At 44.2% G+C, this 24,266-nt stretch overlaps 1 protein-coding gene across 2 annotated transcripts; it reads left to right on the top strand.

Moving 5' to 3' along the window:
* The first annotated feature begins 1,735 nt into the window (after positions 1 to 1,735).
* Positions 1,736 to 23,751, top strand: nadkb (NAD kinase b). 2 transcript variants are annotated; one of them, XM_036986517.1, is made up of 12 exons: positions 1,736 to 1,970; positions 2,489 to 2,752; positions 3,177 to 3,260; positions 12,934 to 13,063; positions 13,422 to 13,530; positions 13,686 to 13,771; positions 16,931 to 17,033; positions 17,145 to 17,350; positions 22,533 to 22,632; positions 22,738 to 22,895; positions 23,012 to 23,094; positions 23,291 to 23,751. In XM_036986517.1, exons 2-12 carry the CDS (start codon positions 2,490 to 2,492, stop codon positions 23,451 to 23,453), a joined length of 1,485 nt encoding a protein of 494 aa, XP_036842412.1. In that variant the 5' UTR covers positions 1,736 to 1,970; position 2,489; the 3' UTR covers positions 23,454 to 23,751. The 2 variants fall into 2 exon arrangements, with proteins under 2 accessions (XP_036842412.1, XP_036842413.1); XM_036986518.1 differs by lacking the exons at positions 1,736 to 1,970; positions 2,489 to 2,752; positions 3,177 to 3,260 and adding an exon at positions 12,607 to 12,732.
* The last annotated feature ends 515 nt before the right edge of the window (positions 23,752 to 24,266 follow it).

Below are 24,266 nucleotides of genomic sequence, written 5' to 3'. Positions count from 1 at the left end.
CTTCATGAAACTTTTGACTGGTACTGTATATTATATATATATTTTAGTCAACTTTGTTGTAAAGTTATCACCGGTCAGAGAGAGACGGATATACCTTGTTAAACTGAGATCTTCTGTGTATAAAGTGACGAGGAAGGGCAAAAAAGCAACTCACTTAGCTGTTCTACAAGTTTTTATTTAACTAGGCAAGTCAGTTAAGAACAAATTCTTATTTATAATGACGGCCTACTTGTAAAGCCCTCCTCTAACTAGGACGACGCTGGGCCAATTGTGCGCCGCCCTACAGGACGGCTGGTTGTAATACAGCCCGGGATCGAACCCGGGTCTGTAGCGACGCCTCTAGCACTGAGATGCAGTGCTGCGCCATCTTTGAGGCCTGAGGCAGGTGTTGGAATACAAGCGTTTTCAGGTGCAATTTTAATAACGATGGTTTTGGGAAACAGCTCAGGGATTTAACGACAGTCCTATGAAGGTTCTAACGATGAACTTGGCTTTAAGATGCTTTTAGGAAACCCAGGCCCTGGCTGTTAGTTCACGGTGTCTGTGTGTCAAAAGAGCACTGAATGATGCCAATCTATTTACAGTATGACACCTACTGGGTCATTCCACTCATTCGGTAGCCTTGTACGAACCAGCTTACATTTAAGCATGCGAGATCAGGATGGTTCGTACGAAGCTACCAATTCGTGCCTTTTGAAAGTTAAAAGTTAGTGGTATAATGTCAGAGTGGTCAGAAACCAGAGTGCGCATTCGAGTGGATCACTTTTGTCAAGTCGGTGACCATCTTTGATATCATTGATCACCACCTTTCAAACTGTGTTGCACTCTGGGGATAAAACATGTGGACTGCATGAACTTGTAAAAAAATCATGTGATCCAAGGTCATTCAGTTTTGACTGCAATTTTCTGCAGTTTCTCTTCATGTACTTCATCTTGCAGCCATTACCTGCATTGTGGGAGACTCTAATGTCAACCAATCACTAGGCTGTTTCTGTTTAACCCACATGACCAAAGAGATGACTGAAACATTAACCAATTTGCCACGATTTATGTGTACAGTGGATATATACAAATAAATGTGATATTTGAGTGTCTTGCTCACTAATTGATTGTACAATGTGTACACAAATAATATTAGATTATGATTTCAGGTTGTGAGTGTGTGATATGAGGGTTAGATACATGTCTATTTCAACATTTAAAAAATAAAAGGTTATCAACAATGTTGATCTGGGCCCGGTTTCCCAAAAGTATCTGCCCTGTTAAACAAAAACAGTGTCTGACTTTCGGCTGTCCCAAACGCACATCACACGACTTTCATCTACGGTCGGTTGCTTTAGGCTTACTACTCAAATGCACTCGGAGTCAGGTGCCGTGCCTCTGAAGCCAACTGCAGGAGATGGCATGTAGGGCAGGAGTTAACCGCTCCCCGGGGACCCCCAGCCATTCCATGTATTTGATCTCTTCTAGAGCTAGCACACCTGATTTAACTTGAAAGGTCTTGGGATCCCTGAAGAGAGGTTTGAAAACACCCTGATCTAGGGTACTGGTGCCGTAAACCCTGTCGTTGGCAGCTCACTTCTCAACAGGTTTTCCTGTCTAACCCAGGATTCGATTTTTATGTTATCAGTCTAAATATGTTGACAGATACAGATATGGCTGTCTGTTTGAGATCTCGAATGCTGCGCAGTGGTGTGGCAGGTTTGACGCTCTTGAACAGTCGTTCCCGAAGCAGCCGTTTTCCGAATGGCTTCCACTGCGCATGTACCTTTATGTTTTGATTCTGTCAACTGATGTTCTGATAGCTAGCTAGGTTAAGCTTTGCAAGGAAAATCACAGACACACAATTAGCATTATATCATTTGTCCTTGACCAGCTACTAGTATTTCATCAGATTCGTTTGCTATTCAACCCGTGGAAGCTAACACAGCGCTGATGATGTCGTAAGGAGAGCTGTTTGGCAACTCAAGGTAGCTACAGTAGCTTAGACAACTTTACCGGGTTTATTTGCTAGCTAGTTAACTAAGCTTAGTCCAGTTGACCTTGCATTGGCATTAAACCATTGTTAGCCATGTCTTGTTAGTCCGTGCTTTTCTTTGTTTAGAAGGCTGTCATGCTAAGGTTACAGGAGTGTAGGCTTTAAACAAGTTGAGATTTTGGTTAAAGCTGGACTGCTTAGATAGCTAACTAGCTAACTTACCTAACCAGCTAGTAATTTTATCCAGTTATCAAGACTAGCTATAGCCCAAAGGCCAGCATATGGCGATATTGAAACGGCTCAATACTAGCCTTTGGGCTAGTCTAGCTATATAATTAGACAGGTCATGTGTTGATAGTGTTTATATATTTGCCCTGTAAACCCAATTTGCATGGTTTTGTTAGCTATGTTGTTGTGACACTAGTCACTCTGCTGCAGCATGTGGTCAACCAGAGATATTTACAGTTTCAACCCCGGTTTATGTGTGTGTGTACGTGTGTGCTCCTACAGGATGGAGGGTCAAGAGTCATCCTGTTCCCCAGCTACACCAGAGAGAAGCTCCAACACTCCAGAACCAGTCAGGTCCTCGACCTCCAAACACAGGAAGTCACCTAAGAGACGACGGGAGGAGAAGAGGTCCCAATGCCACCATCAGGATGACCAGGAACACCTGTTGCTGCCCGATGACGAGCAAATCAGGTTGCCGGGCCAACACGAACACTCCGAGCCCTCTGGGTCTTCGACGGCAGAGATGGCAGAGACCTCCCCTAAGAGGTGCGTGTTTGAGAGCTGCAGGTAGCCTGGGACAGTAGTCTCTTTCAGTAGCTGCTTGGTGTGCTGTCTTGTGTCTAGGATTTGTCAAGACAGCACAAAAAGATCTGGGACCAGGCTAACATGAGACTACTGGGATAATAATGCCATTATAGCTACAGTACTGCCTTAGGGTAGCTAGCTGGACATGCCATAGCCACAGTACTGCCTTAGGGTAGCTAGCTGAACATGCTCTCTGTCTGTCTCGCTCTCGCTTTTGCTCTCTCTCTCGCTTTTGCTCTCTCTCGCTTTTGCTCTCTCTTTGACTCTCTCTGTCTGTCTTTCTCTCTTTCGCTCTGTCTGTCTTTCTCTCTTTCGCTCTGTCTGTCTGACCCTCTCTTTTCTCTCTCGCTCACTGTCTGACTGTCCTCTTTTCTACCTCCTACAGGAGAGCTCACTTTCTCCATGGACCATATCCTGCTACTCACTTTGGACCCAAAGCCTGTATTCTTCCTAACCCAACCTCAGTCATGTAAGTCATTGGTGTGGGAACTTCATTGCACTTACATTACACACTGTCTGGAATTTGTTCCCCTCTCTGTCTTTGTTATTTTAGTTGCATCGTTTGGCATTGAATCCTTACGTAACTGTCCCAGTATCAGCAGGCAAGATGAGCATTAAGGACAGGACTGTGATTGGGTAGTAGTGTCCTATTGAGATTTAAGGACAGGATTGTGATTGGGTAGTAGTGTCCTATTGAGATTTAAGGACAGGACTGTGATTGGGTAGTAGTGTCATATTGAGATTTAAGGACAGGACTGTGATTGGGTAGTAGTGTCCTATTGAGATTTAAGGACAGGACTGTGATTGGGTAGTAGTGTCCTATTGAGATTTAAGGACAGGACTGTGATTGGGTAGTAGTGTCCTATTGAGATTTAAGGACAGGACTGTGATTGGGTAGTAGTGTCCTATTGAGATTTAAGGACAGGACTGTGATTGGGTAGTAGTGTCCTATTGAGATTTAAGGACAGGACTGTGATTGGGTAATAGTGTCCTATTGAGATTTAAGGACAGGACTGTGATTGGGTAGTAGTGTCCTATTGAGATTTAAGGACAGGATTGTGATTGGGTAGTAGTGTCCTATGAACCGGTACAGTGAGTCAGAACACCTAGGGTACTTAGTTGCAGAGGGTCTAGCCTATGGCTGTTTCATTGACCTTACTACCACGTACACCGGCTGTCATGACCGCAGTAAAATTCCACGTGACTGTTGAGTCACAGTAATCTCTTTTTATGCACTCTGGACATGCTGTGGTAGTACCCAACTGGCTAACACCCATCAGGTCACTAATGGCCTGATACTCAGCTCTCTATTGTCCCTCTAACCACTCTATCAATGAAAATCACATCAAACACTTATCAATACATTATCATGCTTTTAAAACTCACCTCACTGTGATGATCAATTTGAAGATAGAGGTTCAACAGGTCCCAATGCCAACTGAGTGGAACACATGGTCGTTGTGGATGTTTCAAAGCCTAACAACGAAACATAGCCTACTGCATATTACACAATCGATGTTCCCGAACAGATTTCAGTTGGTTTCCCAAATGAAGCACTGGCTATCTTCAGGAACAGGGTTGGAGAGCCCATGGCATACAGAGTACTGGCTAGCTGCAGGAACAGGGTTGGAGAGCCCATGGCATACAGAGTACTGGCTATCTTCAGGAACAGGGTTGGAGAGCCCATGGCATACAGAGTACTGATTAGCTGCAGGAACAGGGTTGGAGAGCCCTATGGCATACAGAGTACAGGCTAGCTGCAGGAACAGGGTTGGAGAGCCCATGGCATACAGAGTATTGGCTAGCTGCAGGAACAGGGTTGGAGAGCCCATGGCATACAGAGTACTGGCTAGCTTCAGGAACAGGGTTGGAGAGCCCATGGCATACAGAGTACTGGCTAGCTGCAGGAACAGGGTTGGAGAGCCCATGGCATACAGAGTACTGGCTATCTTCAGGAACAGGGTTGGAGAGCCCATGGCATACAGTGTACTGGCTATCTTCAGGAACAGGGTTGGAGAGCCCATGGCATACAGAGTACTGATTAGCTGCAGGAACAGGGTTGGAGAGCCCTATGGCATACAGAGTACTGGCTAGCTGCAGGAACAGGGTTGGAGAGCCCATGGCATACAGAGTACTGGCTAGCTGCAGGAACAGGGTTGGAGAGCCCATGGCATACAGAGTACTGATTAGCTGCAGGAACAGGGTTGGAGAGCCCTATGGCATACAGAGTACTGGCTAGCTGCAGGAACAGGGTTGGAGAGCCCATGGCATACAGAGTATTGGCTAGCTGCAGGAACAGGGTTGGAGAGCCCATGGCATACAGAGTACTGGCTAGCTGCAGGAACAGGGTTGGAGAGCCCATGGCATACAGAGTACTGGCTAGCTTCAGGAACAGGGTTGGAGAGCCCATGGCATACAGAGTACTGGCTATCTTCAGGAACAGGGTTGGAGAGCCCATGGCATACAGAGTACTGGCTAGCTGCAGGAACAGGGTTGGAGAGCCCTATGGCATACAGAGTACTGGCTAGCTGCAGGAACAGGGTTGGAGAGCCCATGGCATACAGAGTACTGGCTAGCTGCAGGAACAGGGTTGGAGAGCCCATGGCATACAGAGTACTGGCTATCTTCAGGAACAGGGTTGGAGAGCCCATGGCATACAGAGTACTGGCTAGCTTCAGGAACAGGGTTGGAGAGCCCATGGCATACAGAGTACTGGCTAGCTTCAGGAACAGGGTTGGAGAGCCCATGGCATACAGAGTACTGGCTAGCTGCAGGAACAGGGTTGGAGAGCCCATGGCATACAGAGTACTGGTTAGCTGCAGGAACAGGGTTGGAGAGCCCATGGCATACAGAGTACTGGCTAGCTGCAGGAACAGGGTTGGAGAGCCCTATGGCATACAGAGTACTGGCTAGCTGCAGGAACAGGGTTGGAGAGCCCATGGCATACAGAGTACTGGCTAGCTGCAGGAACAGGGTTGGAGAGCCCATGGCATACAGAGTACTGGCTATCTTCAGGAACAGGGTTGGAGAGCCCATGGCATACAGAGTACTGGCTATCTTCAGGAACAGGGTTGGAGAGCCCATGGCATACAGAGTACTGGCTAGCTGCAGGAACAGGGTTGGAGAGCCCATGGCATACAGAGTACTGGCGAGCTGCAGGAACAGGGTTGGAGAGCCCATGGCTTACAGAGTACTGGCTAGCTGCAGGAACAGGGTTGGAGAGCCCATGACATACAGAGTACTGGCTAGCTGCAGGAACAGGGTTGGAGAGCCCATGACATACAGACTACTGGCTAGCTGCAGGAACAGGGTTGGAGAGCCCATGGCATACAGAGTACTGGCTATCTTCAGGAACAGGGTTGGAGAGCCCATGGCATACAGAGTACTGGCTAGCTTCAGGAACAGGTTTGAGAGCCCATGGCATACAGAGTACTGGCTAGCTGCAGGAACAGGGTTGGAGAGCCCATGGCATACAGAGTACTGGCTAGCTGCGGGAACAGGGTTGGAGAGCCCATGGCATACAGAGTACTGGCTAGCTGCAGGAACAGGGTTGGAGAGCCCATGACATACAGAGTACTGGCTAGCTGCAGGAACAGGGTTGGAGAGCCCATGACATACAGACTACTGGCTAGCTGCAGGAACAGGGTTGGAGAGCCCATGGCATACAGAGTACTGGCGAGCTGCAGGAACAGGGTTGGAGAGCCCATGGCATACAGAGTACTGGCTATCTTCAGGAACAGGGTTGGAGAGCCCATGGCATACAGAGTACTGGCTATCTTCAGGAACAGGGTTGGAGAGCCCATGACATACAGACTACTGGCTAGCTGCAGGAACAGGGTTGGAGAGCCCATGGCATACAGAGTACTGGCGAGCTGCAGGAACAGGGTTGGAGAGCCCATGGCTTACAGAGTACTGGCTTGCTGCAAGGAACAGGGTTGGAGAGCCCATGGCATACAGAGTTTGGGTGGAATATCATCTGTCGCACAGCAAGCGGCTGCATGCTCCTACTCGGCATGATTGGAAAACAAACTGGTGGGAAAGCAGCCTCCGTTCACAATTTGATTGCATACGGAGGACATGTCCCCCCCCCCCCTGCCCCTCTTCCTGTCCATTTGATAATGGCCCATTCTAAATCAGAACTTTTAAGAGATCTGAGTTTTTTGTTTAATGACTACTTTGCTACAATGACACTTAGTTATCTACCCACCTCGTTCCTCTCTTTTAGCATGTACACGTAGTAAGTACACCATCATGCTTTAGGGATACGTGTCTCTTCAGATTCCATAATGATTATTTAGTTGTGGACACTACATCACCACACTCCCTCTCTTTAGTAGTGGACACTACATCACCACACTCCCTCTCTTGCTTTTTCGTCCTCCTCTTTGTAGGTCACCTTGATTTAGCACCTGTGTGTTCTATTAGTTTCCTTATGAAATATTTAGTGAACTCCATGACAGTAGTTGAAGCAAGGGGCTATAGCAGCACACAAGTAGAGGAGAAATACATGCTGGGCTGGGCATGCCCTGAGCTAGTGAAAGCGCTACTGGAGTGAAATTGGAGCGGGCGAGAAGGCCGACCTTTGGGAATCACGCTCCAGTCAAATTGGGCGCGCTCCTCAAGCTCCACTCACATACTCTGCCACTGGCACGCTGAAGAAGTGTGCTCTTTACGGGTGAATCCCGGTTTCAACTGTACTGGGCATTTGCCAGACAGCGTGCACGGCGTCGTGTGGGCAAGCGGTTTGCTGATGTCAAAGTTGTGAACAGACTGCCCCATGGTGGCAGTGGGATTATGGTTTGGGCAGGCATGAGCTACGGAATAACAAACACAATTGCATTTTATCGATGGCAATTTGAATGCACAGAGATACCGTGATGAGATCCTGAGGCCCATTGTCGTGCCATTCATCCGCCGCCATCACCTCATGTTTCAGGATGATAATGTACATGTTGCAAGGATCTGTTCACATTTCCTGCAAGCCGAAAATGTCCCAGTTCTTCCATGGCTTGCATACTCACCAAACGGTCACCCATTGAGCATGTTTGGGATGCTCTGGATCGACGTCTACAACAGCATGTTCCAGTAGCCGACAAAATTCATCAACTTTGCACAGCCGTTGTAGAGGAGTGGGACAGCCTTCCACAGGCCACAATCAACAGTCTGATCAGCTCTATGCCAAGGAGATGTCGTGCTGCATGAGGGAAATGGTGGTCACACCAGATACTGACTAGTTTTCTGTCCACGCCCCTACTTTTTATTTATTTATTTATATTTTTGTTATAAAGGTATCTGTGACCAACAGATTCATATCTGTATTCCCAGTCATGTGAAGTCCATAGATTAGGACGTATTGAATTTTTAAAAATTGACTGATTTACTTAGTGCCTTGCGAAAGTATTCGGCCCCCTTGAACTTTGCAACCTTTTGCCACATTTCAGGCTTCAAACATAAAGATATAAAACTGTATTTTTTTGTGAAGAATCAACAACAAGTGGGACACAATCATGAAGTGGAACGACATTTATTGGATATTTCAAACTTTTTTTAACAAATCAAAAACTGAAAAATTGGGCGTGCAAAATTATTCAGCCCCCTTAAGTTAATACTTTGTAGCGCCACCTTTTGCTGCGATTACAGCTGTAAGTCGCTTGGGGTATGTCTTTATCAGTTTTGCACATCGAGAGACTGAATTGTTTTCCCATTCCTCCTTGCAAAACAGCTCAAGCTCAGTGAGGTTGGATGGAGAGCATTTGTGAACAGCAGTTTTCAGGTCTTTCCACAGATTCTCAATTGGATTCAGGTCTGGACTTTGACTTGGCCATTCTAACACCTGGATATGTTTATTTTTGAACCATTCCATTGTAGATTTTGCTCTATGTTTTGGATCATTGTCTTGTTGGAAGACAAATCTCCGTCCCAGTCTCAGGTCTTTTGCAGACTCCATCAGGTTTTCTTCCAGAATGGTTCTGTATTTGGCTCCATCCATCTTCCCATCAATTTTAACCATCTTCCCTGTCCCTGCTGAAGAAAAGCAGGCCCAAACCATGATGCTGCCACCACCATGTTTGACAGTGGGGATGGTGTGTTCAGCTGTGTTGCTTTTACGCCAAACATGACGTTTTGCATTGTTGCCAAAAAGTTCAATTTTGGTTTCATCTGACCAGAGCACCTTCTTCCACATGTTTGGTGTGTCTCCCAGGTGGCTTGTGGCAAACTTTAACTTGGATATCTTTAAGAAATGGCTTTCTTCTTGCCACTCTTCCATAAAGGCCAGATTTGTGCAATATACGACTGATTGTTGTCCTATGGACAGAGTCTCCCACCTCAGCTGTAGATCTCTGCAGTTCATCCAGAGTGATCATGGGCCTCTTGGCTGCATCTCTGATCAGTCTTCTCCTTGTATGAGCTGAAAGTTTAGAGGGACGGCCAGGTCTTGGTAGATTTGCAGTGGTCTGATACTCCTTCCATTTCAATATTATCGCTTGCACAGTGCTCCTTGGGATGTTTAAAGCTTGGGAAATCTTTTTGTATCCAAATCCGGCTTTAAACTTCTTCACAACAGTATCTCGGACCTGCCTGGTGTGTTCCTTGTTCTTCATGATGCTCTCTGCGCTTTTAACGGACCTCTGAGACTATCACAGTGCAGGTGCATTTATACGGAGACTTGATTACACACAGGTGGATTGTATTTATCATCATTAGTCATTTAGGTCAACATTGGATCATTCAGAGATCCTCACTGAACTTCTGGAGAGAGTTTGCTGCACTGAAAGTAAAGGGGCTGAATAATTTTGCACGCCCAATTTTTCAGTTTTTGATTTGTTAAAAAAGTTTGAAATATCCAATAAATGTTGTTCCACTTCATGATTGTGTCCCACTTGTTGTTGCTTCTTCACAAAAAAAATACAGTTTTATATCTTTATGTTTGAAGCCTGAAATGTGGCAAAAGGTCGCAAAGTTCAAGGGGGCCGAATACTTTCGCAAGGCACTGTATATGAACTATAACTCAGTAAAACTGTTAATTGTTGTATGTTGCATTTATTTTGTTTCAGTGTATGTTTTGATTTCTATCATTCACAACTAAAGTTGCCAAATAACTCTAAATCTAGCATATTGGACCTGTTTCAAATGATCACCTTTAAGCTCAACATAACCCCTTCGTATGTGCACTTGCTCCAGAATGGGAAACATTTCCTTTTGATTCTATTCTACCAAGTTCCATTATATTCGTCTTAATTTAAAATCATATAATATGATAATAATGCAACAGATATATATAAGCCTATCTTGTCTGCTAGATGAACAACAGCCTAGGCTGCCATTGGCATGGTGCATAGCCAGATAACCTACAGTCTGTTCTTCTGAAACACGTTGTCTTCATATCATAATGTTTCTTTAGACCTGCCTAAAATAATGGATTTATTATGACGGTGTATATTAAATGTATTTATTATACTTTAAAAAAAATATAGATGTTTCAAAAGCACGCATTAGCGGCTTGTATGAGGCTTGTATGAGGCTTGTATGAGGCTTGTAATGAGGCTTGTATGAGGCTTGTATGAGGCTTGTATGAGGCTTGTATGAGACTTGTATGAGGCTTGTATGAGGCTTGTATGAGGCTTGTAATGAGGCTTGTATGAGGCTTGTAATGAGGCTTGTATGAGGCTTGTATGAGGCTTGTATGAGGCTTGTATGAGGCTTGTATGAGGCTTGTATGAGACTTGTATGAGGCTTGTATGAGGCTTGTATGAGACTTGTATGAGGCTTGTATGAGGCTTGTATGAGGCTTGTATGAGGCTTGTATGAGACTTGTATGAGGCTTGTATGAGGCTTGTATGAGGCTTGTATGAGGCTTGTATGAGGCTTGTATGAGGCTTGTAATGAGGCTTGTAATGAGGCTTGTATGAGGCTTGTATGAGGCTTGTAATGAGGCTTGTAATGAGGCTTGTATGAGGCTTGTAATGAGGCTTGTATGAGGCTTGTATGAGGCTTGTATGAGGCTTGTATGAGGCTTGTATGAGGCTTGTATGAGGCTTGTATGAGGCTTGTAATGAGGCTTGTAATGAGGCTTGTATGAGGCTTGTATGAGGCTTGTATGAGGCTTGTATGAGGCTTGTAATGAGGCTTGTATGAGGCTTGTAATGAGGCTTGTATGAGGCTTGTATGAGGCTTGTATGAGGCTTGTATGAGGCTTGTATGAGGCTTGTAATGAGGCTTGTATGAGGCTTGTATGAGGCTTGTATGAGGCTTGTATGAGGCTTGTATGAGGCTTGTATGAGGCTTGTATGAGGCTTGTAATGAGGCTTGTAATGAGGCTTGTAATGAGGCTTGTATGAGGCTTGTATGAGGCTTGTATGAGGCTTGTATGAGGCTTGTATGAGGCTTGTAATGAGGCTTGTATGAGGCTTGTAATGAGGCTTGTATGAGGCTTGTATGAGGCTTGTATGAGGCTTGTATGAGGCTTGTATGAGGCTTGTATGAGGCTTGTATGAGGCTTGTAATGAGGCTTGTATGAGGCTTGTATGAGGCTTGTATGAGGCTTGTATGAGGCTTGTATGAGGCTTGTATGAGGCTTGTATGAGGCTTGTATGAGGCTTGTATGAGGCTTGTATGAGGCTTGTATGAGGCTTGTATGAGGCTTGTATGAGGCTTGTATGAGGCTTGTATGAGGCTTGTATGAGGCTTGTATGAGGCTTGTATGAGGCTTGTATGAGGCTTGTATGAGGCTTGTATGAGGCTTGTAATGAGACTTGTAATGAGGCTTGTAATGAGGCTTGTATGAGGCTTGTATGAGGCTTGTATGAGGCTTGTAATGAGGCTTGTAATGAGGCTTGTAATGAGGCTTGTATGAGGCTTGTATGAGGCTTGTATGAGGCTTGTATGAGGCTTGTATGAGGCTTGTATGAGGCTTGTATGAGGCTTGTATGAGGCTTGTAATGAGGCTTGTATGAGGCTTGTATGAGGCTTGTATGAGGCTTGTATGAGGCTTGTAATGAGGCTTGTATGAGGCTTGTAATGAGGCTTGTATGAGGCTTGTATGAGGCTTGTATGAGGCTTGTATGAGGCTTGTATGAGGCTTGTAATGAGGCTTGTATGAGGCTTGTATGAGGCTTGTATGAGGCTTGTATGAGGCTTGTAATGAGGCTTGTAATGAGGCTTGTAATGAGGCTTGTATGAGGCTTGTATGAGGCTTGTATGAGGCTTGTATGAGGCTTGTATGAGGCTTGTATGAGGCTTGTATGAGGCTTGTATGAGGCTTGTATGAGGCTTGTATGAGGCTTGTATGAGGCTTGTAATGAGGCTTGTATGAGGCTTGTATGAGGCTTGTATGAGGCTTGTATGAGGCTTGTATGAGGCTTGTATGAGGCTTGTATGAGGCTTGTATGAGGCTTGTATGAGGCTTGTATGAGGCTTGTATGAGGCTTGTATGAGGCTTGTATGAGGCTTGTATGAGGCTTGTAATGAGACTTGTAATGAGGCTTGTAATGAGGCTTGTATGAGGCTTGTATGAGGCTTGTATGAGGCTTGTAATGAGGCTTGTAATGAGGCTTGTAATGAGGCTTGTATGAGGCTTGTATGAGGCTTGTATGAGGCTTGTATGAGGCTTGTATGAGGCTTGTATGAGGCTTGTATGAGGCTTGTATGAGTGCCGGCCTGGAGATGCTGAACTTGCTTATGTTAATAAACTGTTAATTACCATGACACAGGCAGGCTTTTGCATGACAATAACCCCTACTCTACATAGACACACTGTCCATCTAGACAGTAAAGATAAATAATCAACCCTGGGATCTGGTGAGACTGAGTAGCTGTGGAGTTTGGACTTCGTTATCTAATTCTGTATTTACCATGTTAATGAATGACTGTTCAGAACAGCTTTTGAATTGTTTGAAAATGAGGGATTATCTTCAGTGCAACCACCGGACGACGTTTAAATGGTAACAAAAAGGAAAATCGAGACTGGTTAGAAAAATGTATTTTTGGTAAAGGGGAATGTGGAATCGGCCAATGGAAGTGTGTGTGTGTGTGTGTGTGTAGCTGTACTGTTCTGTGCCTGATGTTGTGAGGCGAACTGTAAAATGTATAAATAAATGTAGACTACTTTTTAATGAAGTTTGATTGTGTGTCGTCGTCGCCAGGCACATCCAGGATCCGGCCAGTCAGCGCCTGACGTGGAACAAACCACCAGTCAACGTTTTGGTCATCAGGAAGATACGAGACGAGAGCCTGGTAGAACCATTCAAAGAACTCTGCCACTTCCTCGTTGAGGTACTGTATCATCGAGCTGAAGTGTGTGTGGTTCTGTGTGAGTGTGTGCATGTGCTTACACGTTGTTGTTTATGATGCGTTTTAATAGGAGCTATGTACGTTATCAATGGTGAATCTATAGAGATCAATGCAGTTTTATTAAATATTCATCTTGGTGGAAGCATGCAGTCCCAGAATTGAATGAAAGCATGAATTTTGTAGTCTTGTCTTGTCTCATACATGCTATGATACATATGATACATACTATGATGATATCAGACTGTTCAGTCCGAATCAGATCTACTGGATACCTACCGGGGTTGGGCTTTCTATTCAGTATTGAGTAAGTAAAGTGACGTTCCATTTCCATGTGCTCCAGGAGAAGGGTATGCTGGTGTTTGTGGAGAGGAGGGTGGTGGCTGACGTCTCCCTGACTACGGACGAGACCTTCGCCACAATCCGAAAACAACTCTGTACCTTTAGAGAAGGTAACAGACACACACACACACACACCATCTCTCATAGCATAACATCCACCCAGCAGTGTGTCAGATCCATTCCTCTTCAGTAAACGTGTGGATTGGGTCACATGGCTACAACGTATATAGATCTACTGAATTGCTGAACTGTGTTTCCTATCCAGGTTATGATGACATCTCTCACTGTATTGACCTCATCATCTGTCTGGGAGGAGACGGGACTCTACTCTACGCCTCCTCTCTCTTCCAGGTACCCACTAACACATACAGTACACCAGGGGTGGGCAACCCTGTTCCTGGACAACCCCGTTCCTGGGCAACCCTGATCTTAGAGTGCCTCAGGTACGGCAGGATATTGTTCAAACTAGGCACTGTCGTGTCTTTGGCTATGCCGGATTAAGTGATATGACATGTAATTCTATCAAATAATTTCTCCGCAATTAATATCACCTGATTGAGCTAATCATGTAAATGTAATTAACTAGAGAGTCGGGCACCACAAAATAAAATTTATAGAGCTGTTATCTTCCGAATAAACTCTTAAAGACCTGGTAATATTTTACATCCTTTAGCAGTCAACATTAATCGTCACCTTACTTCAGTCTCATCTGAAAGTTGTAAATTCTTGGTTATCTACACAAACCCTGGCTAACAATTTGAATCAGCAATACAAAATTGGGTTTAATTATTTATTTACTAAATACCTAACTAATCACACAGAATTACACATACACACAATTAGTCATAACTTGATTACAAATTACGTCATAAAGGAAAACGTCCCTAGCGGACAGAACAGATATGACAGCTGGTTACACAAAAGAAAAGGGTCTGGGTTTGAGTGAAAGAGCGGGAAGACTGAGGAACAAAGGAATAAGCTGTGCTATCGTAAATACAGTATCTTATGCATTCTAAATTACCCCCCATTTGGAAAAGGAAAATGCAATAAATATTTACTCTGAGCTGCGCTTCGGTAGGTTGGTGGTAGATGGAAGGCCGTGTTGCCAAACCGAGTCTCTGGTGGTAAATTGAATACGTTGTAGTAACGTCGTTGTGTGATAGACGGGATACTCTCTCTGTTCCTTCCTAACCTGCGTTTTCATCTGCGGTCGTTAACTCAACAGCTAGGAGGTATCACTTCTGTAGTGAATAAGAGTTCATACCATTCGCAACCAAAGCTCATGCTGATGTTGGCTTCGTTCTGTAATTATTATCTGAACCATTCTGACATAGGACCGTCGCCCTCATATCCTCGGAACAGGAAGTTCTATTGTCGTCAAGGGCTTATAGGAAGGAAGAAAAGGGATGTGTGTCATAGTTTACAACCTCTGTCTCTTCACGTGGGCGGGCCACTGAGTGAGCAGCAATATCTTATGAAAACCCACATCTCACATTTTAGAAGCTAAAATCACATTTCATCCCATCACAAATAATGTCATATTCAAACATTTAAATTGAACAATAATTCCATGTGAATCCGATAGCTCTGATGTGTAGACTTTCCACTGTAGATTTTGTCATCATATCATTGATGAGAATGTCTCAGATGATAACCGAACTGACATCATATTCATTAAGTACCACCGCATATGTTCAACTGGTCAGATTACCAGAATGTAGTTAATTTCCCCCCACCTACTGATGTTCCCAGAATCTCTATGTTAAACAAGGGCTTTTCAAATGTCACATCAGTAGGGTAGAGAGAGGAAAAAGGGGGGAAGAGGTATTTATGACTGTTAAAAACCTAACCCCCCAGGCCAACGTCATGACAGCACCATACCTGACCAGCTAGTTGATCAGTTCAGTGATTGCCTAAATTGAACACACCTGGTCTTCCAGGTCAGTTAAACCAAAAACATGAAGTTCCTGCGTCCCTCCAGGACCAGGGGAGCCAAGCCCTGCTCTACAGTTTGGGAGGGGTGGGGGGGATCTCTGTACTCGGAAACAAGGTCAGTATAACAGGGGAGCCAAGCCCTGCTCTACAGTTTGGGAGGGGTGGGGGGGGGGATCTCTGTACTCAGAAACAAGGTCAGTATAACAGGGGAGCCAACACAACTTTTGTTCCAGCTCTGCTCTAACAGTGGTTTTTAAAGGAACTCAGTTCAGCTTTAAACTTTCTCTTGAAAGTTGTAATAGTAGACGGCACAAGGTGCCATTTCTAAATTGGGCAGTGCATCATCAGTTCCTCTTGTCATGTCAGTCATTGTCGACCTTAGAGAGATATTTATAACTTGTCAGAAAGGTCAACTAGACCATGTCAACTGTTTTTTAGCCCATAGATATTGTTGTCATTTCTTTGTCACTCAGATATCACATGAATACACATTAGACATGGCAAAATGTATAGAATTGCAAGAAAATTTGTTTTAAAACTGGAAGAAAAATGTTCTCTCCACCAACCAGAGGGGTGTAAACAGTTTGAGTCATGAACAGTGCTTGTGCCAATAGAAGTAGACATGGCGGGGTGCGCGGGGGGAGATGTTCCCCAATGCTGGAAGGGGGGCCCCGAGTGAAAAAGTTTGGGATCCCCTGTTCCAACACGCCTGCTTATTCTAACCAGAGTCTTGTACTTGCCTGGCTTAGGGCAGGCTGGCTGTATGTGTTTGGTCTGTCTGTGGCATTTGAGGCAGTGTTTGGATTTGTCATCATCTCCATGTTAATCATCATCATCGCCACTGTCATCATACTTGGAACAGAACAGAATTACGTGATTTAGAGGTTTCCGTTTTCATTGGCCAGACTTGTGTGTGTTCCAAATGGACCCTTCCAAATTGACCCCTGTACCTACATAGCGCACTACTTTTAACCAGGGCCCATAGAGGACAGGCTCATTGGAATGGAACCAACATGACCATAGAGGACAGGCTCATTGGAATGGAACCAACATGACCATAGAGGACAGGCTCATTGGAATGGAACCAACATGACTTGGCTTCCATTCCAGCCATTACAATGAGCCTGTCCTCCCACCAGCCTCCTCTGTCTGGAACTGAAAAGGAGGACAGATGCTTTATTCTCCTTCATATTTCCAGTATGTTATAGCTACAATTACATTTGTAATTTAGCAGAGGCTCTTATCCCTAATTACTCCTGTAAGTCTCTCTCTCACTCTCTCTCTCCCCCTCACTCTCTCTCCCCCTCACTCTCTCTCCCCCCCTCACTCTCTCTCTCCCCCCCTCACTCTCTCTCTCCCCCCCTCACTCTCTCTCTCCCCCCCTCACTCTCTCTCTCCCCCCCTCACTCTCTCTCTCCCCCCTCACTCTCTCTCTCCCCCCTCACTCTCTCTCTCCCCCCCTCACTCTCTCTCTCCCCCCCTCACTCTCTCACTCCCCCCCTCACTCTCTCACTCTCTCTCTCTCCCCCCTCTCTCACTCTCTCTCTCTCCCCACTCTCTCACTCTCTCTCTCAGGGCAGTGTTCCTCCAGTTATGGCGTTCCATCTGGGTTCTCTGGGTTTTCTGACACCGTTTAAGTTTGAATCATACAAGACAGAGGTGGCTAAAGTTTTTGAAGGTAGAGGATTCCTTTCAAATAACAATTAAATAGCGCTGTCAATTAGTGATATATCTGCCAGTTCATGATCCGATGGATGTCTTTGTGTGTGTCTGTTTGTGCGTGTACCAGGTAATGCAGCCATCACACTGCGTAGTCGTCTGAAGGTGAAGGTGGTGAAGGACATGCTCCAGAGGACAGGCCAGCCAGGCCAGCAGCAGTACCAGGGGTCTGGGGGCCAAGGCCAAGCTGGGGGCCAGCCGGACACGGAGCACAATGGCCTGCTGCCCCATGGACACGCCAACAGCGAGGCTGGGAACATTACCCTACAGATGCAGGTGAGACTCAATCCCTAACCCCTAGCTCCAAACCCTTTTGCACTAGCTCCTACTCCCTAGCAGGGCTCCAAATTAAGGGGGTCTCGGGGATGATGATGATAATCTCTGGTACGGTTCAAAACAGACATTGGGACCGTTGCGGGACGATAGGCCAGACAAATCTAAAATGCATACAACAGTGGTTCCATGTTAAAATGTTTACACGAACACGAGGCTGCTGAAACGGATCACGTTGTGTTTCACTTGTCTCGGGCCATGTGCGTGAATGTTCTAAAATACTATTACGAGAGAAGATTATTCTCAAACAAGCACCTGACGCGACAGAGTTTGATATACAGCCTAATGGTACAAACGTAACGGATGTGAAACGGCTAGCTTAGTTAGCGGTGGTGCGCGCTAAATAGCGTTTCAATCGGTAACGTCACTCGCTCTGAGACCTTGAAGTAGTGGTTCCCCTTGCTCTGCAAGGGCCGCGGCTTTTGTGGAGCGATGGGTAACGATGCTTCGAGGGGTGACTGTTGTTGATGTGTGCAGAGGGTCCCTGGTTCGCGCCCGGGTATGGGCGAGGGGACGGTCTAAAGTTATACTGTTACACAAACATAGAGGGAATTTCTAAAGATGCAGCAATAGGATTGTGCCTTAGAAGAAGAAGAAGAAATGCTGGTTTCATCAGGATATTTCTATGGTGGGATTTTGGCTGTAGCCTATTAAAAGCAAGGTAAGATAGGTTATGTAAAATGTCCAGGTTTCAAACCAATGATATGGCTGGCTAGGCGTTGCATATGTTATTATTTAGGTTACGGAAATGTATAATATTAGAATATCATTGCAATGTATTTTCCGCCGGCTGCTCCTCCACCACAGAAAGCACTGAGCTTGGCTGAAAGAACTGCATTTTGGAGCTGCCTAACTCAAGAAAGAGACCATGTTTGTATGTGGCTTTATTCACTCAACATTTTTTTTTATTTACATTGTTTGCAAATTGATATGTGGCACGTATTAATACCAAAAAATAACATGCAAATTATTAAAAAAATATAGACAAAAAACAGGGCTGAACAGGTGGGTGGTCGCCACTGAAATTGACGTGGAATTTTGTGATTTGTTCTTATCGTTTTAACGAAAACCGGATGGCAGCCTCATCTTTTGTGTCACAACACAACTGATTTGCTCAAATGCATTAAGAAGGAAAGAAATTCCACAAATGAACTTTTAACAAGGCACACCTGTTAATTGAAATGCATTCCAGGTGACTCTACCTCATGAAGCTGGTTGAGAGAATGTGCAAAGCGGTCAAGGCAAAGGGTAGCTACTTTGAAGAATTTAAAATATATTTTGATTTGTTTAACACTATTTTGGTTACTACATGATTCCATATGTGTTATTTCATAGTTTTGATGTCTTCACTAATATTCTACAATGTATAAATAGCAAAAATAAAGAACCTTGAATGAGTAGGTGTTCTAAAACTTTTGACTGGTACTGTACACACTTTTTTTTAGCAAAACAGTTGGGGCTCAAACGCCACCTGCCCTGAATGACGAGTTGCCACTGATTATTCTGTTAAAAAAAAAAAATATATATATATATATATATATATATATATATATATATATATATATATATATATATATATATAGTTATCCTTTATTTAATTGGGCAAGTCAGTTAGGAACAAATTCTTATTTATAATGAGGGCCTACCCCGGCCAAACCCAAACGACACTGGGCCAATTGTGCGCCGCCATATGGGACTCCCAATCACGGCCGGTTGTGATGCAGCCTGGAATCGAACCAGGGTCTGTAGTGACGCCTCTTATCACTGAAATGCAGTGCCTTAGACTGACTGTTGTGCTACTCAGAAGCTCAAATGGGGCAGCTGGTGGTGGAATGTAATGTCTTTAACTGAAGTTTATTCAGGAACCAGTTCACCGTAACATTGTTCTTCTCACTTTGATATATTGTATACACGTGGTTAACAGGTTCAATGAATCGATTATCATTGTTAATAATGTATGTTTGTCTGTTTTCATTAAGATGCAAAAAAGGGGTTTTCCTAACAAATTACGTTTATGTAATCTAGACTGTATCTGTCTCAGAATTACACTAGTTATAAAAACACTGCAAATGACCCTCTCTCCCTTCCTCCGTTTTCTCCTCTCAACCCGTTTTCAAAACATTTTGTCTGGGAGCATCTCCCGGTCTCCATGGCAGCAGTCATAATAAAGCGTGGCTGGTTGGATGTTAGCGGCCCTGTTGAGCCTGTTGCCGTGGTTACGAAGGCGCACCTAGACGGATTCTGACCGCAGACCCTAATGCGCTCGGACAGTTTGTGTGACATACACACTCAATTAAATTCAAGTTGCTTTATTGGCTTGACGTAACAATGTACATATTGCCAAACGCTTATTTTGGAAATTAAGTTATTTAAAATTAATTAAAATAATCAAAATTGTCAGTGGGTGAATCATTAACAACAATAATCAAGGGTAAATATAACTACAATGGACAATAACAATGGCAAAGATGAGGTTGGTTGGTCTGTCAGACACTGTCCCTCATCTTATGGCAGGCAGCAATATAGTGAGCTGCCAACCCACAGCTCTCTGCGTCCTCCCCCCATCAGGATGGCTAGCCTACCCTCTTCAGAGAGGTCTTTGAAACCTTGAATAATTTCACATTTGGAGAAATTACAGTATTGTTTTTATATTTTTTATATTTTTTACAAATACAGCTCCGTCTCGGGTTCTGCTGTTGTGGTTGCACAGCCTTTCCTCTACAGGGAAGCCATGTTTTCCTGTGTCTACCCTTCTCAATGGCAAGGCTGTGCTCACTGAGCTTGGACTAATAATGTAGTCGTTTTTAATAATGTAGTTTTTGTTCTGACTGTGTTGTAATTTGGTTTATTCTGATTTGATTGGATGTTCTGGCCCTGTGGCTTCAGTGTGTTAGTAGAACATGTTTGTGAACTCAGCCCCAGGACCAGCTGGATGAGGGTCCTGAGGCTTCAGTGTGTTAGTAGAACAGGTTTGTGAACCAGCTGGATGAGGGGACTCTTCTTTTCTCAGCTCTTGGCATTGCAGGACTTCGTAATGATATGAGAGGAGGTCACTGTAGATGTTTCCAAAAACTTCATTGCTGATTTTTGAGTTTTTATTATTAATTGGATTTTGGTCTAATTCTGCTCTACATGCGTTGTTTGTCATTTTCCTCTGGTCATGTAGGTGTTCATTTGAGTTTATTTTTTGAACCGAAGTAATTGTGTGTTTGTTACTTGAACTCTGTGAAGCATTTATTTGGGCTGCAATTTCTGAGGCCGGCAACTCTAATGAACTTATCCTCTGCATCAGAGGTAACTCTGGGTCTTCCTTTCCTGTGGCGGTCCTCATGAGAGCCAGTTTCATCACAGCGCTTGATGGTTTTTGCGACTGCGCTTGAAGAAACTTTCAAAGTTCTTGACATTTTCGGATGGACTGACCTTCATGTCTTTAAGTAATGATGGTCTGACCTTCATGTCTTTAAGTAATGGTGACTGACCTTCATGTCTTTAAGTAATGATGGACTGACCTTCATGTCTTAAAGTAATGATGGACTGACCTTCATGTCTTTAAGTAATGATGGTCTGACCTTCATGTCTTTAAGTAATGATGACTGACCTTCGTCTTTAAGTAATGATGACTGACCTTCATGTCTTTAAGTAATGATGACTGACCTTCATGTCTTTAAGTAATGATGACTGACCTTCATGTCTTAAAGTAATGATGGACTGACCTTCATGTCTTAAAGTAATGATGGTCTGACCTTCATGTCTTAAAGTAATGATGGTCTGACCTTCGTCTTTAAGTAATGATGACTGACCTTCATGTCTTAAAGTAATGATGGACTGACCTTCGTCTTTAAGTAATGATGGTCGGACCTTCATGTCTTAAAGTAATGATGGACTGACCTTCGTCTTTAAGTAATGATGACTGACCTTCATGTCTTTAAGTAATGATGACTGACCTTCATGTCTTAAAGTAATGATGGTCTGACCTTCATGTCTTAAAGTAATGATGGACTGACCTTCATGTCTTAAAGTAATGATGACTGACCTTCGTGTCTTAAAGTAATGATGGACTGACCTTCTTCTTTAAGTAATGATGACTGACCTTCATGTCTTAATGTAATGATGGACTGACCTTCATGTCTTAAAGTAATGATGGACTGACCTTCATGTCTTAATGTAATGATGGACTGACCTTCATGTCTTAAAGTAATGATGGACTGACCTTCATGTCTTAATGTAATGATGGACTGACCTTCATGTCTTAAAGTAATGATGGACTGACCTTCATGTCTTAATGTAATGATGGACTGACCTTCATGTCTTAAAGTAATGATGGACTGACCTTCATGTCTTAAAGTAATGATGACTGACCTTCATGTCTTAAAGTAATGATGGACTGACCTTCATGTCTTAAAGTAATGATGGACTGACCTTCATGTCTTAAAGTAATGATGGACTGACCTTCATGTCTTAAAGTAATGATGGACTGGCCTTCATGTCTTAATGTAATGATGGACTGACCTTCATGTCTTAAAGTAATGATGGACTGACCTTCATGTCTTAAAGTAATGATGGACTGGCCTTCATGTCTTAATGTAATGATTGACTGACCTTCATGTCTTAAAGTAATGATGGACTGACCTTCATGTCTTAAAGTAATGATGGACTGACCTTCATGTCTTAAAGTAATGATGGACTGACCTTCGTCTTTAAGTAATGATGGACTGACCTTCGTCTTTAAGTAATGATGGACTGACCTTCATGTCTTAAAGTAATGATGGACTGACCTTCATGTCTTAAAGTCTTTGCTTATTTGAGCTGTTCTTGCCATAATATGGACTTTTACCAAACAGGGCTATCTTCTGTATATCTATGCTATAGTATATATGTTATGGATACCACCAGTAAACAGTTGGAGCTAACTAGTAAGCTAATTGACAAATGTGAACTTAGCTAGCTTAACAACATGGTGTTTTCTCATCGTCATATGTTGACAAAGCAATGAATGGTTAGACATGTCATCAAATACTGTCACCTAACTCAGATTAATCATTAAACCATTATTCCTTATTTCAAAACTATACTGTTCAAAAACGTGTGTGTGTGTGTGTGTGTGTGTGTGTGTGTGTGTGTGTAGGTTCTGAATGAGGTGGTGGTGGACCGAGGCCCTTCCTCCTACCTGTCTAATGTTGACCTGTACCTAGATGGACGCCTCATCACCTCTGTACAGGGAGACGGTGAGTACAGGACATGACACAGCGCCACAGTTGTGGCACGAACAAATACTCTTCTGTCTTCATTACCTATCTCTCTTCTCCTCTCCCTTTCCTCCACCACTCCAGGTGTGATCGTGTCGACCCCTACAGGCAGTACAGCGTATGCAGCTGCAGCGGGAGCCTCAATGATCCATCCTAATGTCCCGGCCATCATGGTCACACCGATCTGCCCACACTCCCTCTCCTTCAGACCCATAGTGGTGCCTGCTGGGGTCGAGCTGATGGTGAGAGTGGGGAGAGTTGAAGAGAGTGGGGAGGGTTGTAGAGAGGGAGTGGATCTGTCTGTCTTGTGGATGTGTTGACCTCTTCCCCTTGTCTGTCCGTCTCTGTCTGTCTGCAGATCACCCTCTCCCCTGATGCCAGAAACACTTGCTGGGTGTCGTTCGATGGCAGGAAGAGACAGGAGATCAGCCATGGAGACTGGTAACTTCACTGTCCTTCACCTTACCACCGTTTACTACAGTGTAATAGCTTCCACATACTATCAGGTAGAATGGAAGATCCATGCCAGAACACTAATCAACCCTAATCTCCCTCATCTCCCTTCTCTCCCCCTCTTACCACTCCTCTCACCCTCCCCTCTTCTCCCCTCACCGTCTCCCCCCTACTCTCCCTGCAGTATAAAGATCACTACGTCGTGCTATCCGGTACCATCCATCTGTTGTCATGATCTGGTGTATGACTGGTTTGAGAGCCTGGCTCAGTGTCTGCACTGGAACGTCAGAAAGAAACAAGCTCGTCTGGCTGACGATGTCTCGGACTCCTCAGATACAGAGAACTGAACACAGACAGACAGACACACAAATGTGCACAGGAATTGAAAACACACAAGCACATAAGAATATATACAGTTGAAGTCGGTTTACATACACGTTGGAGTCATTAAAACTCGTTTTTCAACCACTCTACACCACTAGTTTGGCAAGTCGGTTAAGACATCTACTTTGTGCAGGACACAAGTAGTTTTTCCAACAATTGTTTACAGACAGATGATTTCACGTATAATTCATTGTATTACAATTCCAGTGGGTCAGAAGTTTACATACACTAAGTTGACTGTACCTTTAAACAGCTTGGAAAATTCCTGAAAATTATGTCATGGCTTTAGAAGCTTCTGATAGGCTAATTGACATAATTTGAGTCAACTGGAGGTGTACCTGTGGCTGTATTTCAAGGCCTACCTTCACACTCAGTGCCTCTTTGCTTGACATCATGGGAAATTCAAAAGAAATCAGCCAAGACCTCAGGAAAAAGAATTGCAGACCTCCACAAGTCTGGCTCATCATTAGGAGCAATTTCCAAATTTCTGAAGGTACCACGTTCACCTGTACAAGCAATAGTACGCAAGTATAAACATCACGGGACCACGCAGCCGTCATACCGCTCAAGAAAGAGACGCATTCTGTCTCCTAGAGATGAACGTACTTTGGTGCGAAAAGTGCAAATCAATCCCAGAACAACAGCAAAGGACCCTATGAAGATGCTGGAGGAAACCGTTACAAAATTAACTGTATCCACAGTAAAACGAGTCCTATATCGACATAACCTGAAATGCTGCTCAGCAAGGAAGAAGCCACTGCTCCTCTCGTCTGACG

The sequence above is a fragment of the Oncorhynchus mykiss genome, chromosome 8 (genome assembly GCF_013265735.2).
Source record: "Oncorhynchus mykiss isolate Arlee chromosome 8, USDA_OmykA_1.1, whole genome shotgun sequence".
Taxonomy (NCBI): domain Eukaryota; kingdom Metazoa; phylum Chordata; class Actinopteri; order Salmoniformes; family Salmonidae; genus Oncorhynchus; species Oncorhynchus mykiss.
This window is presented reverse-complemented; position numbering and strand designations above follow the sequence as displayed.

Excerpts from the sequence above, each read along its gene's own strand:
- nadkb (XM_036986517.1), top strand. The coding sequence starts at position 2,490 with ATGGAGGGTCAAGAGTCATCCTGTTCCCCAGCTACACCAGAGAGAAGC. Across the intron at positions 3,261-12,933 it reads CCTAACCCAACCTCAGTCAT|GCACATCCAGGATCCGGCCA; the intron begins GTAAGTCATTGG and ends CGTCGTCGCCAG. Across the intron at positions 13,064-13,421 it reads TCTGCCACTTCCTCGTTGAG|GAGAAGGGTATGCTGGTGTT; the intron begins GTACTGTATCAT and ends CATGTGCTCCAG.